Source organism: Miniopterus natalensis, chromosome 18, assembly GCF_054644295.1.
Source record: "Miniopterus natalensis isolate mMinNat1 chromosome 18, mMinNat1.hap1, whole genome shotgun sequence".
Lineage (NCBI taxonomy): Eukaryota > Metazoa > Chordata > Mammalia > Chiroptera > Miniopteridae > Miniopterus > Miniopterus natalensis.
Window position 1 is genome coordinate 22428481 of NC_142098.1, and position 16961 is coordinate 22445441.

Consider the following 16961-nt stretch of genomic DNA (forward strand, 5'->3'; position numbering starts at 1 on the left):
TACAGGCCCAGTTGTTGGGCATGAGTTGTAGGTGATGCTCACAGGTAATACAGCAATGTTTCCACTCCCTTGGCACTTCATATTCTTATATATACTTCATATGCTTTATATACACGTTTTATACTCAATATAATATGTGGATACAGAATATTTCTGATTGCACTTAACAAGATGAACCAGAAATCATTTCGATTCAGAAAATGAAGACATGTTCTGGTGACCAAGTAGTCTTAAATCTAACTTTAAATGTGAAAAGTCTCCGCAGATGGTAGCAGCAGCGTGTGGTTTATGACTGTGGGTCGACTTTCAAGTATAACTTATTCCTGATAAGAAGTAGATGACTTGCAGAGTGCCTCTCTGACAACTTCTCATTAAATAATCCCAACTGCTTTCTCTGCAAATTGCAGGGGGCTTCAATTTGGAGCCAACTGTTGTTAGCCTCCTTTCAGAAAAGGTTCACTAACCCAGAAACATTTAAATAAAGCAACTGAACTGAACGGTTTTCTATGAGAAACTATGAAAGTATAACAAACGTTTGTATATTTATTCGGAGACATCTGCCCGGAACACTTAATACCGCGCTCACTTCTTTTGTCTTCCATGATACAGACCAGTGAACAAGACAAGCTGAGAAATATTCCATTAGTTTACTTCACAACCAGATACTTGACATATCATAGCGCAAAATGCCCGTATTTTGTTGCACATCAATGTTTAATGAAAGAGGTATTTATATTCCTAGAAAAAGAGCTGTTTGGAAAAGGCAAGCAAACCAACCATCCCAACCATCCGCCCTAGGTTTTCCTGTATTGTCGACTACCTTCATCAAAGGTGATGATAATGCCTTTAATGATTTTAAAGTAGAGAACTGTCCCAAGGGGGACAGCATACCAAGAGCATTAATATTAGATAGCAAAAAATCAGACTGAGCACTTAACACTTTAAGACATCTAGAGGCAACTATTAGAGGATTTATCACTAATAAACACTTGTTAAGAATTGAGACAATCAATACGAAGTAATGAAGTGTGATCAGCATAAAGAAGTAATTTGCAATCAAACCCCCGGAGAAATGGAAATATTTTTGTTTCAAATAGCAACACAGACAGTCAGGGTCACATGTTTACTCACAGTGGATGCGTTTCCTGTCAGGGGGCCCACGTCATACTTACCATTGGAGCAGAAGGGCCCTGTGTATGCAGAGAAGGTGCAGTCACAAGAGAACCCACTGGGCTTCTCTCTGCACTTCCCTCCGTTGCGACACAACTTCCCGTAGCTGCTGCAATGCCCTCGGCAACCGGGCTCCACTCCTGGAGTCACCCTGGCTCTTTCCTCCAGGTCCAGGGCCAGCCCGTTCAACTGCAGGGACCGAATGCACCCCAGAAAGCCTCGCTGTCTGGTGGCCGTTCCACCTAAAAGGGAAATACTGCAAATGGAAACACGTTCCTAGGTCTTATATTCAGGATTTAAAGACCAAGCAAAACTGAGGCCTCAGAGAGAGCAGCAAAAATTGCGGCCTTACAGTAGGGAACAGCAGAAACTTGAAGAGCAAAAATATAACTTTGGAAGCACAATTTGTCACAAAACATTAAAAGACAAAACAGTAATTCAATTTTTTTCCAAAAGATGAAGTTGTTACATATTTGTTTTCTAAAAAATATTTATTAAACTCCAAATTGAGGAGGTTCTTAAAAATTAGTTCTTAAGTAGAAAGTAATATATTTTTTGCAATTTTAAATAAGAGTATATTTGTGGGTAAGTGTGGTTTGTTTTCATATCGGAAACTGATCCTGATGCCGGTAGGGCTGTAATTTAGTGGGGATTATAATGAAACCTTGAGCTCTCCTAACTCCCTCCTCTCCCAGCTCAGTTAGCTAGCTCCTAATCTAGCCTTAATTACTTAACACCTCCTTAGCCTCAGAAATTAAACAGGTGTTTTTGTTTGTCATAAACAAAACTTTCCAGAAAGACCCTAAATACGTATTTGTCACCATCTACCGGACTTTACATTTTACCAACGTGTGTCGTACAGTCAGTGTCCCTCCCCTGGAGAGCGTATCCAGTAGGGGCGCTTCAATCACACCGTTTCCCCAGCACACAGAACAGTGCCTGACCCATCGCAGCTGTGCAATAACTATGGATAGCAGCTAATTAATTAGCAATCGACATGAATAACAACTAATAATTAATACCCAATTTATTATTACTAGTTAATTAATGCAGCTGTTAATTAGACCAGAGTGTACCTTAGGACTGGGAGATGGGGGCTTGGTGCTCAAGTTTGAAAAGAGAAACACCTTTTGTTGCACAGGGATGTTTGGGTCCCGGAGGCCAAGGCTGAGGATAAAACTCAATGAATAGAGAATACAGAATAATTAATTTTCTATTTTTGGATCATGAAATACCATGAAGAGGAAACCAAAAGAACTCCCGAGAATGTTGGACTCGCAGCACTAGCCCTCTTTATAATTCAGATTCACAGACATAATAATGGCTTCTATTCAAACGACTGTATTTAAACTTCTGAATCCAAATGGCTTCAATTGACGGAGTTTGTGCCCCTTCGGTGAAGCAGGCGGGAGCCCTCAGGGCGAGGGGCAGGCTTTCCGTCTCCAAGTCCAGAGGCGGCGGGCAGTGCGCGGCCCATCGGGCGCCGCAGGGAGGGAGGCTGGTTCCCTCCCCGCTTCGGAGCAGCCACAACCTTCTCGATCCCCTCCGCCCACATCTGCCAGCCTCCTGCCGCTCTGGCGGGCTCTTTGTGTCTTATTCTCAGGACTCCCCCCTCCAGATCAAAGCTGCCGCTCGCCTTAGCTTCAGGCCTCCCTCCTCTCCCGCCTGCTAACTCGGCTCAGTGAGACCGTCTACACTTCGAGCCAGGCCTGCGACAGGCACTCGGCTCAGTGAGACCATCTACACTCCTAGCCAGGCCTGCGACAGGCACTCGGCTCGGTGAGACCGTCTACGCTCCTAGCCAGGCCTGCGACAGGCACTCGGCTCGGTGAGACCGTCTACACTCCTAGCCAGGCCTGCGACAGGCACTCGGCTCGGTGAGACCGTCTACGCTCCTAGCCAGGCCTGCGACAGGCACTCGGCTCGGTGAGACCGTCTACACTCCTAGCCAGGCCTGCGACAGGCACTCGGCTCGGTGAGACCATCTACACTCCTAGCCAGGCCTGCGACAGGCACTCGGCTCGGTGAGACCGTCTACGCTGCGAGCCAGGCCTGGACAGGCGCTCGGCGTCCTCGCAGGGGTTTCCCCCGTTCCAGCTCCAGCCCAGGAGCTCCCGGGAGGGCAGCCCCTGCCAAGGCTCACAGAGGTCTACCCTGGCACACTGCATTAGGTCGCGCCACATCCCGTAAATCGCGACACAGGGTTTATAGTGCACGCCAATGTTACACCACCCTGGGTCACGCACTTGTCACTCGGAAACACCAAGTCTCGCCGATTTAGTTGCTTATCTCCGTCGGCCAGGGACATAATAGTAACTAAATAACTTGGGGCCCAACAACTGAATACAATCCCTCTAAGACTGTTCCAGCTGGTTCATTCTCGTTTGTTTCCTTTTGCTTTGGGTTCAGGTGATGAGACACTAAAGGCATAGAGAAGCCCAGGGTTGAACCCAGGGGCACAGCTGAGTGACTTTAGAATAAACACATTTAGCTGGAGGCAGAGGTAGGACCAGAAGCTACAGGTGGCCTTTTGTTACAAGGAACCCTCTTTCTTCTCCACGCAAAAAAGTGGTCAAAGAAAAAAGCTTCCATTTTCTTCTACTTCTCAGATCCTTCTTGGTTTGAAGGGCCTTTCAGCTCTGCGGGTTTTATTTGGCATTGTGTCGGGCACTGGGGGTTCAGAGTCGTGTGCAAATGATCTTGCTCTCAAAGAGCTCACGGTCTAGTCTAGGTTTAGTCAGGCAAACACATAACTACTCCACCATGTTACTGGTAGAAATAAATACCAGGACAGTGATAGTAACAGGAAAAAAATATATGTCTGTGTGGGTGAAATACATGCTTAAATAGTATTTGGAACCTTGAGAAAAAAAATCAATACTCAGCTTAGTAAACAGGACTTAATTCTGTACTTTTAAAGAGTTAATGTTTACCCAGTTGAATAGTTTTAAGCTACTTTTTTAAATGATCAAAATAGTAATGTCTAATTAAATATAAACATGTGTGATACATGTATTGAGGACTTTTATGTTACCATTAGGTTTCAAGCTAATAACATCTTATTTTAAGATGCACCTATTCAGGGAAACAGGGGTATTGTAAATAGGATTAGGTTTAAAAGCTTAATTAAAGATCCTGACGCCTTTTCAGGGTTAGAGTATGTCCAATTAAAGTGAGTTGCAGTTTGATTAATTGATTCTGGATGTTTCTGCTGAGCTGGGATGTTTGGAACTGTCTTCCAATTAATTTTCTATCAATTTACCTGCCATTCTCTATCGGATACAATGAATTCCAGAACATCCCAAACACTGAGTATTTTGTGAGACAGGTGCCTAACCTTCCCATGTGAATGAGTATAACTGATTTTGTTCATTTACGTAACAGGATCTGGGGTACTGCACCTAGGTAAGTGTGCTAGGTGCTGAGCGGAGACTGAGCCCAGTCCTTTCACGTTGTTCATTATCCTCAGGAAGTCAGGCCAAGTGACAGATGCTACTGTCAGAGAACAAGCTGACTCTTTCCTATGCCAATTTTCCACTACTTTTCCCCCCCACTACATTTTGTGGCAGGAAGACCTTTCATTTTTAATGGCAAATTATTTATGTCCTGTGCCTGGATATATTGAGGATTAATTGGAAACAACCACATAATTCACCCAGGGGCCTTAGAGAAAGACAGAAATCAAGATCCCCACACTTCTCTTTAAAATTCAAAGTTATGAGAGCTTGTCTGGCAGAGAACAGGGGCTCTCCCTGACCATGGCACTGGGGCAGAGGAAGCAGCTAAGACCCTGACCACAGGTCAGCTTGGGGCAGGAAAGTGACAGGGCGTGTGGGCTGGGCCCAGGGTCGAGTCCGGGCACTGAAGGAAAAAAGCGTCTTCTGTGCACCGTGCACTGGGATCGTCAGTCCTGTCCTACCCAGCCACGCTGGGGCAAGGCAGCCTCGCAGAAAGGACGGTGTCAGTAATTCCGAGGGCTGGGGAGGGGAGGCCAGCTCTAATGCTGCCGTGGAATGCTCCTCACACAGCCAAGCCCCGCGGGGCTGGGAAGAGGCAGGCTCTCCTCATGGTCCAGGAACCATCGTGGTGGAAAGAGGCAGCTGGTATAAGCAGCACTGTCATAGGAGAACATTCGGTTCTCTTCCCTGAACAAAGTTAGTGGTAAGAACATGCCCTGGTGGGAGCAGCAGTAGGAGAAGCGGGCCTACTTAGACTTCTGCCATGTCGGAGCCACAGCGCCTCTCTTTTTCGACCAGACTAAGGTCTATTTTGAAGAAACGAACTACTGGTGGTATGAGTCATATCCTCTGATCTCAGGAGAGCCCATCTGAATTCTGCTGTTAACCAACACTCACTCAGATTTGCACGCTGGATATGGAAAAGGACACCGGGAAGGTCTGAGGCTAAACACGAGAAAGACATCTGAAGGAAGGGAGAAGATGATTGAAATAAATGATATGATTACACCAGAGAGCAAGAGGACTTTTATGCCCTGCACTCTGGCACTGGGGCAACATATTCACTGAAAGAGAAAGTCAGTCAGAAATAAAAATCATTCAAACACAGCTATTTGGCATTCCCTTCCTGCAACTATGCTTTAGCCTATCAAAACAAACTGAATGTAAAAAGAAAGAAAATCTAAAATATGTTGTAATTATGAACCTCTGTTCATCAAAAGACACTGTTAAGAATATGAAAATACAACCCAGAGATAGAGACAAGGTATTTGTAATAAATTTATCCAAAAAGGAATCATCCAAAATGTATAGAGCATTTTTTTTAGACAACCCTATAGAAAATGGGCAACAGATCTGAAAAGGGACTGACTTCACAGAGGAGGCTACCCAAGAGGTCAACAGAGATTTGTCAGTGTCTCCTAATGCTTAACATACGCAAACCCTGCGACGCACTGGTTCCTCTCCTAGGTAGACATCCAACAGAAATACAAGCATATGTTCACTGAAAGACCAGTACACGAACACATTGGTAATCTCCAACTCTGAACGTGCAGAAATGCCCGCAGCAGTAAATAAATGTCTTGGTACCTTTACGGCCAGTGTCCCAAGAGGTCCCCAGGTGATCCTACTGTGCAATCAGAAGTGAGACCCAGCCTTCAAAGAGTTCAACATTAACCTCGGTGAATGGCATTTAGAAATTGCTTGCTCTAGATACTCAATAAATATTTGCAGATTTGATGCAATTCAAATGCAGAACAAATCACTCCTGAGTCTATTTCAGGAGTCCTTACTTCTCCTTCAGGTCCCAGTCACAAAGTATTGAAATGGAGCCTGTCCCACTTAAAAACCTGTCAGTGAAAGAATTTAGATGGCAAACAAAAATTGCAGAGCTGGTTGAATGAAAATCAATTCAAGGCTAATTTAAGAAGCTTCTAAGAAAAATGCTGAGTTTACAAACCAAAATAGAAAATGACCACTGTCACATTTCAGCTTTAAAAGTGATTGATTCTTTCTCTCCATCAGGGCTGGAGAATGTTTGTGGGCGTAGGAAAGCTTGAGCGGCGACTCTGGACATTGAGTCCTCAGTGTTAACAAGGTCAAGGGAATATGTTTAATACGCCCATTAGCATCATGTCACTGAACTCAGTTTTTAAGGTAATGACTAGTTAAGATATGTCATAAATCACACACATACAAAACAGGACAAAGTGAAAGAATGTGAAAGGCTGGTACAGACTCCCTGCCATAAAGAAGAGAAAGGATGGAAAAGGGGGCCTACAGGTAGAAGTGAATTCTCATTTTTATTGTGAAAAGCAGCAGCATGGTTGAGATTATTTGGTGACCAGGAGGAGATGCTCGTTGCATTGGTGCTCTTTGTTTCTAACCTATCACATTACATCAATAAGAACTTTTCTCACTTTTCTATGCAAGATTTAAAATATATATTTTTTTATTGATTTCAGAGAGAGGAAAGGAGAGGGAGAGAGAGATAGAAACATCAATAATGACAGAATCATTGATCAGCTGCCTCCTGCAACGCCCTGGACTAGGGATCGAGCCCGCAATCCGGGCACGTGCCCTGACCGGGAATCGAACCGTGATCCCCTGGATCCTAGGTCGATGTTCAACTGCTGAGCCACGCTGGCTGGGCAGCAAGATTTTTTAGTCATTGTTTTATTACTCCTTCACTTTGCACGACATCCTACAATAGAGATTAGTTAAAGCTAATTGTTCTGATATTTGGAAATTCAGGGGTTGTTAAAATCCTTCTGTTTTATAATTCCTTGGTATAGGCTAACACTAGTTGAATCTCTGAAACCATTTGTAATTTCCTTATTCCTATTTCAATCACCATATATAAGTGTTGCCCAGCTGAATTACATTTTAAATCATTCTTTCTATTTATTTTTAGTGATTTTACTCAGAAGCTAAAGCATTAGTCTTGCCTCAGAGTTTCACTCTGAGAGGTGAATACACTTTATGACTGGTCTTTAGGGGAGAGAGGGGAGCAAGCAATGGAGAAAATACATTGGATTCTTTCATGTTTTCCCACTGCAGTAGTCACTTCTGAGAGACTGCGGAAATTTTAATCTAAAAAAAATGTAATGTCAATAAATATCATCAATACGGCCTGGCTCTGGTAGCCCAATGAGATGGAAAATATAATTTAAACCAAAACTAACATGTATTCAAATATCCACGGTGTTTCACGTAAAAAGTGTTAATGATAGTGTCCCAAACATTTCTACATTATCAAAATTTCTACTACTTCCTATTTTTATTTGCTATTTGAAGTATTTTGCAATAGATTTTAAGTTTTCTGATAAATTTGTTTACAAACAAGAAGGTGCATTTTTGGGAAAAGCTACTAAATATAAGGATGATAAAATAATTTATCTTGGACTAACACCACCTTAGTCTTTCAGTTTTGTCCTGCATTTATAAAGATTGTGTTTCCATGTAATTTAAAACATTATTACTATCATCATTATTATCCTTATTATCGGTGTCTGGGATTTAAAACACATTTCTTAGGAGAAAAAAGTTATGCTGAAAACTACAGACTTACTCTCTGCCATTACCTGCACTCACTCATTTGTCTCTGCACCCAAATACAAATGATAGTTGTTTGCACACTTGACAATACTGGTAAGTCGTCATTATTTTTAAGATGGACGGATGAACTGCAAATTAAACTCTTGAACTTGTAACTAAAGGAAATGACATTACCCTTTAAAATTATAACCAGGAAACCAATTATATTGGAATAAAGCAGAGATTCCCAGGCGCACAACAAGTCACTGGCCCTGAGAACAGACTTAAGGCTCATATGTGTGAAGGAACCAATATGTGGGGAAAGGGTTTTCAAGACAAGGTCCCTTCTACATCTGATGGTGCTGGCACGGAACATAGGAGCCAAGAGGCCCTGAGTCCCTGGTGAGATGTGCTTATGGGATGGGCGGGATCCCACGGAGGGAGAGAAGGGAGGCTGTGGAGGTGGCCCTTGCAGTGTGGTTTGCGGTGTATAATCTAGATGGTGGGGCGGGGACAGTTTTAATCATGCTGTAAATGGGAATAAAGAAAGACACAAGGAAAAGCCACCTTCAGGTGAAATGAAAAACTGGGAAACGATGTAAGGAACACGGAGATCTACAAGGAGATCAGCTGAATAAGTTGTGAACAGTGACAGCAATAACCGTGTCATCAGCGAGTTGTGTGCACTGACCTTTGAACTGTCCCAACTCTAAGGACTACTTCCCTAGTCTGCTCCTCCCCTGGTCCCTCCATCCATAGTCCTCACCTCAGCCAGAGAGAGTGAGGAAAGTGTAAACTAGATCGTGCCGCTCCTCTGATCCCTCAGCATAAAATCCGAACTCCTCGCGAGTGCCTGAGGCCCACTATGAGCTCCACCTCGCTCAGGAGCACTCTTTCCCTCACGCTGGCTCTCCCCCAGCCACACCGACTCTCTCCCTGCTCCCTGGCCACCAGAGCCCATTCCCACCCCTTTGAGCACCTTCCCTCCCCTGGAATTCCCTTCCTTCAGATACCCACGGGGCTCTTTTTTCTTTCTCTGGCCTCTGTCCAAATGTAAGGGCCTCAGAAAGAACGGCCCTGACGGCCCCACCTGAAATAGAACCTCGCCAACCAAAATCACTGCCCGATTCCTTATTCTGCCTTCTACTTGACAATATTTGGCATTTTCTGAATTTATATTTTTTCACACACACAGATATATATATGTCTCTTGTCTCCTGCACTGAAATATACTTTCAGGAAGGCAAGGAACTACTTTTTGGTCTTAGTAAGGGTGACATTAAGTTAGCTCTAATTATTACTGATTGTTTACCAGTTTTTCACCCGCTTTGCATGAATTTAGTGTAGCCTTTTAAATTACAATTTAACTTCCATTGAATCTTCCTGCAGAGAAAAAGTATTTTGATCTAGAATTTTTTTTTAATTCTAATTTGATTAACAGTAATTTTGTAAATTAATATTTTGTCTTGTAACTATTGTTCTACTTACTTGATTGGGACCCTTTCCTAAGAAAGTGGCCCACTCCTGTGGTGGAGGAAGGCATGAACAAGACCCTCATGTGGCCTCTTGACAGCCGATCATCTGCCTCTACCTATGGCTGCAAGCCTTTTTAAAAAATAAGTCCTTTTGTAATAACATCATATTAACCATTTCAATTTTCTCACTGTGAGTAGGGAGAAGGGAATTGTATAAACAGATTTTTATTAATAGTAGATGTAACATATCTTTTCTCAGATTTCTCTTTCTGCCTTTTCTTTTTAATTTTCAATTACTTTGACTTAAATGTAACAAAGATTTTAGTTTTTAAAACTTTCACGTAACACAGTCATCCAGGGATTTAGCATACATGGGAATGTCAAAAGCCAACCAACTGCCTCCAGGAAGGTGAAATCTCTTAGATCCTTATTAAAATTATAACAAGTGATTGATAGCAAAAGGCTCAAGTCTGTAATAATCCAGTTTTCTGATACCACAATAGTGCTTCTATCCATTACAACTACCTGAAATCAAATTAAGGCCAGGATCCTGATCAGACATGATATATAGTGAGTCCATTTCTATGAGGTTAAAATTCATAGCCAGGATAAAAGTTCATGCACAGGCAAACTGCAGCAGATTTCACTGAAAGGTTTGAGGACTGCTTTAGCCTTTTCAATTTTCAAGAATAGAAAGGCTATTTCCTTGATCCTAGATCCTGACAGATTTTAAATTGCCATACTTTTCACTGTGGCCACCTCTCATTTTTTGTAATTCAAGAAATATCTATGTCAACTTCCTGACTGAGCTTCTAGCATGTTATTAAAAGAAAACTTATGTATTCTTCTCATGTATTCTTTATTATTTCCATACCCTTAAGTAAGTCAGTCAAGTGGCCACAAGACCATGATGAGATTGCCCATTACAGTGCCTTACTCACAGAAGCTGTTCATTAAATATTTATTGAGCGAAGGAAAGAATAAATGATAGAAACGATGAGTACATAAATGTATTAGAAATCTCAAATATGTCTTATGCAAAAATAAAACAAATAAGCTTCTTCCTTTTCAGTGAAAGAGAGTTAGTGAAACAAGATTGCTAAGCAATATACGATGTAACGGGAATCTCATGAATTATGTTCTAAAACATAACTCTTAAAAATGCTTGAAATATAATTTCTGATCATTTATAATTTATCCTCACTTACAGTGTTGCTGTGTGCTCGCATATATTAAAATACAGAAAAAGTGATCAAGTAAGATAAAATCCCTTGAAATTTTACCGTCCATAAGTTCTGTAAAGTAATTAGCAAAGATACAAAATATAACCAATACAATCAGAAGGATTTTACTAGCAGGTCTATAAGTACCCAGCAAATGTATTTAGGAAATAAAGGAACAACATTTGAATATAAATATGAAGTAAGTAATCAGAAGATATAAAAAAAATGGACAAAATGAGAGATATCAGCAGAACTGGGGCAGCTGGTTAAGCATGGATTTTACATAGTTCGCCCCTGCTTTCCTTCACTGGTTGGCATTGCCTGGAATTACAAGGAGGGTTCCTTGACTCCCCTAGGAACAGAGATAACCATCTCCAGTATCATACCAAAAACCCTAATGTTAAAACGAGTTCTGGAACAAATCACAAAATTTGTAATAGGTTTAGGAATTAGTCAAAGTCAAATTTGAATATCATTTACTAGGTGAATTTCTTTTTTTTAAATATTTTTTCTTTCTTTCTTCCTTTTTTTTCAATATATCTTTATTGATTTCAGAGAGGGGGAGGGAGAGGGAGGGAGAGAGAGAAACACCAAGGATAAGACAGTCGTCACTGATTGGCTGCCTCCTGCACACCCCCGACTGGGGATCCAGCCCGCAACCCAGGCACATGCCCTGACCAGGAATCGAACCCAGATCACCTGGATCCTAGGTCGATACTCAACTGCTGAGCCACGCCCGGCTGGGCAACTAGGTGAATTTCTCAAGGCAAGTCACTTCAACCCCCTTCATCTCAGTTAGCTCATCTGTAAATTAGGGATAATACCCAGGCCACAGGTTGGTTATATGGAAGAGATAAAATACCCGGCATAGTCTGGAACACAGCTTCTCCATCATTACTTTTGTAGTTGATATTATTTAATTTTGGTTCATCTCTGCCCTTATATCATATAATTAAATGACAATCTGCCTAGAAACAGAACTTACCCACAAAGAGTTGACTGTTGAGCTGCAAAAGGACATGTCCATCAGTGGGAGCAGGTTGGGTCTTTGGAGGGAGTTGGTCCACTTGAATGGATGCCTCTTTCATGTTCCTTTCAACCCTAACGTGGTGCCACTGGTTGTCGTTGAAGTGAGTGGGTGACTGCACCGAGATTTCAGAAGGCCCATTCCCCACATCAAATGAAAAAGTCACTTCTGCTGGAGCTGGAAATGTTAGACATGAAGACTGTTCACGTCAGTCCACGTGCTGGAGAGCTGAGTCTTCAACATACTCAAGAACAGTCCATAGCACAGTATAAAGAGAATGACTTGAATATTATGGGAGTACCCACAGACATTGGTGAAGAGTGGATGTGGAATGAGGCAGTAAAATGCATTTGTATATTGAGGGGGATTTTAAGAAATTCATCCTCAAAGTTAATTTTTTATATTAATAAAAATTAAAGTTATTTAGCCAGGGCAAGAAAACTAAGTGGCATTTTATAGAAAGATAATTTTACACTGACTTAAAATTTATATAAATTTTAAAGCATGCAATGTACATTTGATATTAAGATACTAATAACAGTCTAAGAGTATATCAAAATAAAAAGGCTGGTCGATTTAATTAAGTAATTAACTGGGAATTAGGTAATTTTGTAATTAACTGCGAATTTAGTTGTTTTTTTAATTAATTATTTGAATTTAAAATGCATCTTAAATTGGTTCTAGAGAATACAATGATTTCCCCAAATTATCACAGGTTAAATATTAAATTATTTTCTTACAGAAAGACTAACTTAATTTCATAGAATTTTTTCAAAGGGACACAATAAAAAGATTCAGCAGAAAAAGTAGAGAGACACAGTACTTCAAAACTTAAAGGATTTGCTGCTAAATAGAATCCCACAGACTTCTCTGGAAAAGGAGACTTACAGCGCAGCTCTATCCGTATGAAATCAGTAATCCCCAGGTTCTCTAAAAATACCCCAGACGAAGCTGTGGTCTTAAAAAAGAAAGACACGTCTGCGCTGAGCTCGCCGTGGAAAGTAGGAAAATGAAGGTATGAAGCCTCGGTGTTGAAGGAAGCCGAATTCCAAAATGGCCCTGGTTTAAAAAGCAAAGGGAAACGTCAAAAAAGAAAACAAACTAATGACATAAACTGAATGGCATAATTACATTTTCCGTTTTTATCATCTTTACTATTAAAAATATTGCTAATTAATACACACCTGCTTTTTCTTTTTTCTATTAACGATATTGTATACAAGATATGAGCACATGATCAGAGATTTTACAGGGGATGGAATTCTGGATTCCTTCCAACACAGGAGAGGAACGATCACTGCAGAAATGGTCTGAAGGTTACATCTGATACAAGAAACACATCCCCAGCCTGATACCATCCTCTGCCAAAGTGATACGATAAAGACCTGCCAAACATTAGTTAGTAGACTTATTTTTTTACAACTTGAAAGTTTCAACACCTCTATTACTCTAAATAACAAAACCCCTAAAGAAGCAAAGTGTTTTTTGTTCTCACACGTCTAACACACGCTTCACAGAGTCACACTTTCAGCTGTTTTCACTAATGGGCCTTGTGATTTTCTAAACTGAGATTGGCATTCAAAATACCCTCGTTTAATTAAAGATCAAGACACTACTCACTCTGTGCTGCACTGACATTCTCATGAAAATGCTCTTTTACTTCAAAATTGCCTTTTCCTTTGCTTCTCATGGTGAATTAGAGAAACAGTACAAAAAGGGTTCTCAAAAAGTTTTAAAATGCCCAAAGTAAGAAGAAAATGTGTAAAAGGTTGGGTATAAATTAAGAGATCTGAAAAAAATTATGTGGTCTACGTATGTCTTCTCTTCACTTTCCCATTCATTTTTTGTTGTTGTTATATCTACAACTTTCTTTCCTCTTGAACAAATATTGCGGGACTGTGTGGAAAGTATGGGGGAAAAATACATCAGTGCAGTGGCCTGAGGTGACAGGAGTGAAATCCAACTGGATGCATGTGGTTGATGAGACTCATCATCAGAGAAATGAACTATGCATCGCTGCCTCCACCAGCCAATTCTCAGCACACCAAGTGTAAATATACATCTCCCGTTTCAAGCATCTGCCTCCCATATGTGCCCACACACCGGATAAATTTCTATCTAAATCAGCTTCCTAGAAGAAAGACTACAGCAGTCCCCACTTATCTGCAGTTTCAGTTGTCCATGGTCAATCGTGGCCCGAAAATATTATATGAAAAATTCCATAAATCAACAATTCATAAGTTTTAAACCGTGTGCCATTCTGAGTATTGTGATAAAATCTCACACCATCCCGTCCTGTCCCACCCAGGATGTGAATCATTCCCGCTTCTCCACTCTGTAAATACTACTCATACCTGGTCACTTAACTGTCTCAATTATTAGATCGGTTATGAAAGACAGACAATGTTCCAATAATTTTTATTACACTGTACTGTTATAATTAGTTAATTAATTGTTGTTAATCTCTTACTGTGCCTACTTTATAAGTTAAACTTTATCATATGTATCGCCAAAAACATAGTATATATATAGCATTTGGTACTATCTGCGGTTTCAGGCATCTACTGGGGGTCTTTGAATGTATTCCCTGAAAATAAGTGGGGCTACTGTATTGACCCTCTGAAGTCAGAAAACAGTAATTGCAGAGGGAAAAAATGGTTCATTATGTTTTCAAAGGACAGATACCTCAAGAGTCAAAAATCACAAACCTGATTCAGCTTTTATTTGTTCCTTAGACTTTATTTTTCTATAAACTCTGGCCTAACAACAGTGCTTGTATCTATAGTCATGCACTGCTTTTCGAGGGGGATACACTCTGAGCAACGTCCTGTTAGGTGAATCTGTCCTTGTGCGAACATCACTCACACGAACCTGGGTGGTGTAGCCTAGTGCACACCTAGGCCGTATGGCACAGCCAGCGGTTCTCAGGCTACAGACCCACACAGCGTGTGATCGTGCTGAATGCCGCAGGCAACTGGAACACAGTGGTAGGCACTTGTGTATCTAAACATATCTAAATATAAAAAAAGTACAGTAAGAATCGGTATACAAGATTTTTAAAAAATGGTGCACCTACATAGGGCACTTGCCATGGGTGGAACTTACAGGACTGGAAGTTGCTCTGGGCAAGTGAGCGAGTGGGTGGTGAGTGAATGTGGGACCTAGGACATCACTGTCCACGGCTGCAGACTTTATAAACACTGTCCCACAAGCCCTCCCCTGCTTCCACCGGACAGAGTCGGGACATGGAAGCTGCCAGGGCTGCTCCACGAACAGGGATGTGGGCTGGACTGGCTGGAGGTGGCGGGTCAGGCGCAGATCACCATGACAGTGACTGTGAGGAGGAGTGAAAGGTGGCCTGAGGGTCAGTCGGAAAGAGAAATCAAGATGGAGACAAAGGAGCACAGGGGATTGTCCTGGCAATGTGGTTTTGGCTACTGCATTTGGAGCAGTGGTCAGATTAGGGAACTTTGTGGCGCCAGAGGAAAGGGCCTGGAAGGTAGTAAAGGGCAAAGGGGGTCAAATATATGGTGACAGGAGGGTATTTGGCTTTGGGTGATGGGCGCACAATGCAATATACAGACGATGTAACACAGAATTGTACACTTGAACCCTAGATAATCTTATTGTCACCCCAATAAATTTAATTTAAAAAGAAAAAAAGAGGGTCATTTAACATGGAAAGGGTGTAGAACTGAGGACTCAATATTTTTTACTTTGGAACTTTGTTTTTGGTTCCACTGACCCCATCTGGCACAAAGGGCTCTCTCTGGCATTGAGCTGACGGAAAAACATAAAACTTACCTATGCTTTACATCCTTACAGCCTGAAAACATTTCCAAAATACAGGGAGAGGCTGGCTCCACATGACCACAGAAAGCTTTCCCTGGAGTGACAGTGGTAGCTCCTGCGGACCTGTGTCCTTGTGCAGGAGCTGAGGTCCTCAACAAAGAATTCACGGCCACGCACTCTGAAGACCACCAAGCTGGCCTGCGGAGGGGGCTCCCCGGTGCTGGGGGGACAGGCTCCTCTGCTGGAGCAGGCCAGCGGCTGGCTGGCTGTAACCTGTGCACTCAAAATTGAGGGGGACTCTACTGCCAAGCCCCACAGACCCTGCTCCTGCTGGAGAACAGGAAGAATCCCTCCTGAGCCACACACCCCTGCCTTTCTTATAGAAATCCAGCTCCGTTATAGCCGAACAGGCCCACCGGCCCACATGTGGTCCGTCGGTGGCTGAACCATTGCCGTGTGGCGCGCGACTGTACCTTATTTTTTTTTTTCTTATGGGACCTGATTCGGAAGTCAATTCTCACATCATGAGGAGACAATTTTAGAGTTGAATCTACTCCACTGAGAACATACTCTGAGGGCTTCCCCCGCAGCCGCGTGAAACTGTGTGCTGCCCAGATGTGTCGAGCCCAGGCCTTACTTTTATTTTCATTTTACTGCCATTTCTAATCTTGAGATATTGTGACCTCTGGGAAAGGGTGCAAGAATATGCAAAATATCAAGTTAAGGGTAACAACACAGTTGAGCTCTTATAGGTTCTTACCTGACCTATTTTTAGAAATTAAATGTCTTTCTGTTGAAATGTTACATTGTGAAAATTAAAACAAAGCTATAACTTTAAATTATGGGATATTATTAAACCATGCTTTTGATCTGACTAGAAAGAGAAACACTCAAAAGTACTTAAAGGGCCAAATCAGATAACACTATCATAAGACACAATATTTCAGTTGTTTCATTTTCGTATCACAGCTAACCTAATAAAGCCTCCTATAGGGGGCTTCAGGGAACTGGTGGAAACAGAGGAACAATTCTTCGAATTGCTGCTATCTTTATAATGAATACTTCTACAGTAATGAAAACAATTTACTACCGTTGGTAGCTTAAACACTCACACACCTATTTTAATTAGTTAGCAAACCTTATTTTATAGATTCATAACAAGTAAAAGATGAAGAACATTTTATTGGAAGAAAAAAATTGCTGCTAATTCACAATAATTATAAAGAAAGCAAAGGCCAATATTTCTTTGATCAAATAATGTTCTGATACCTCAGCTCTTTAC

At 41.6% G+C, this 16961-nt stretch overlaps 1 protein-coding gene across 4 annotated transcripts in view; it reads right to left on the reverse strand.

Annotated features, from left to right (window-relative positions):
- Positions 1-16961, reverse strand: part of CNTNAP4 (contactin associated protein family member 4) — a 308626-nt gene that overhangs the window by 117793 nt on the left and 173872 nt on the right. For all 4 annotated transcript variants that reach the window (XM_087827286.1, XM_087827285.1, XM_087827284.1 and 1 more), the window contains exons 16-18: positions 12776-12946; positions 11846-12064; positions 1173-1412 (exon numbers count right to left, since the gene is read on the reverse strand). In XM_087827286.1, coding sequence (XP_087683412.1) covers positions 1173-1412; positions 11846-12064; positions 12776-12946 — 630 coding nt within the window. The remainder of the gene's footprint in view (positions 1-1172; positions 1413-11845; positions 12065-12775; positions 12947-16961) is intronic.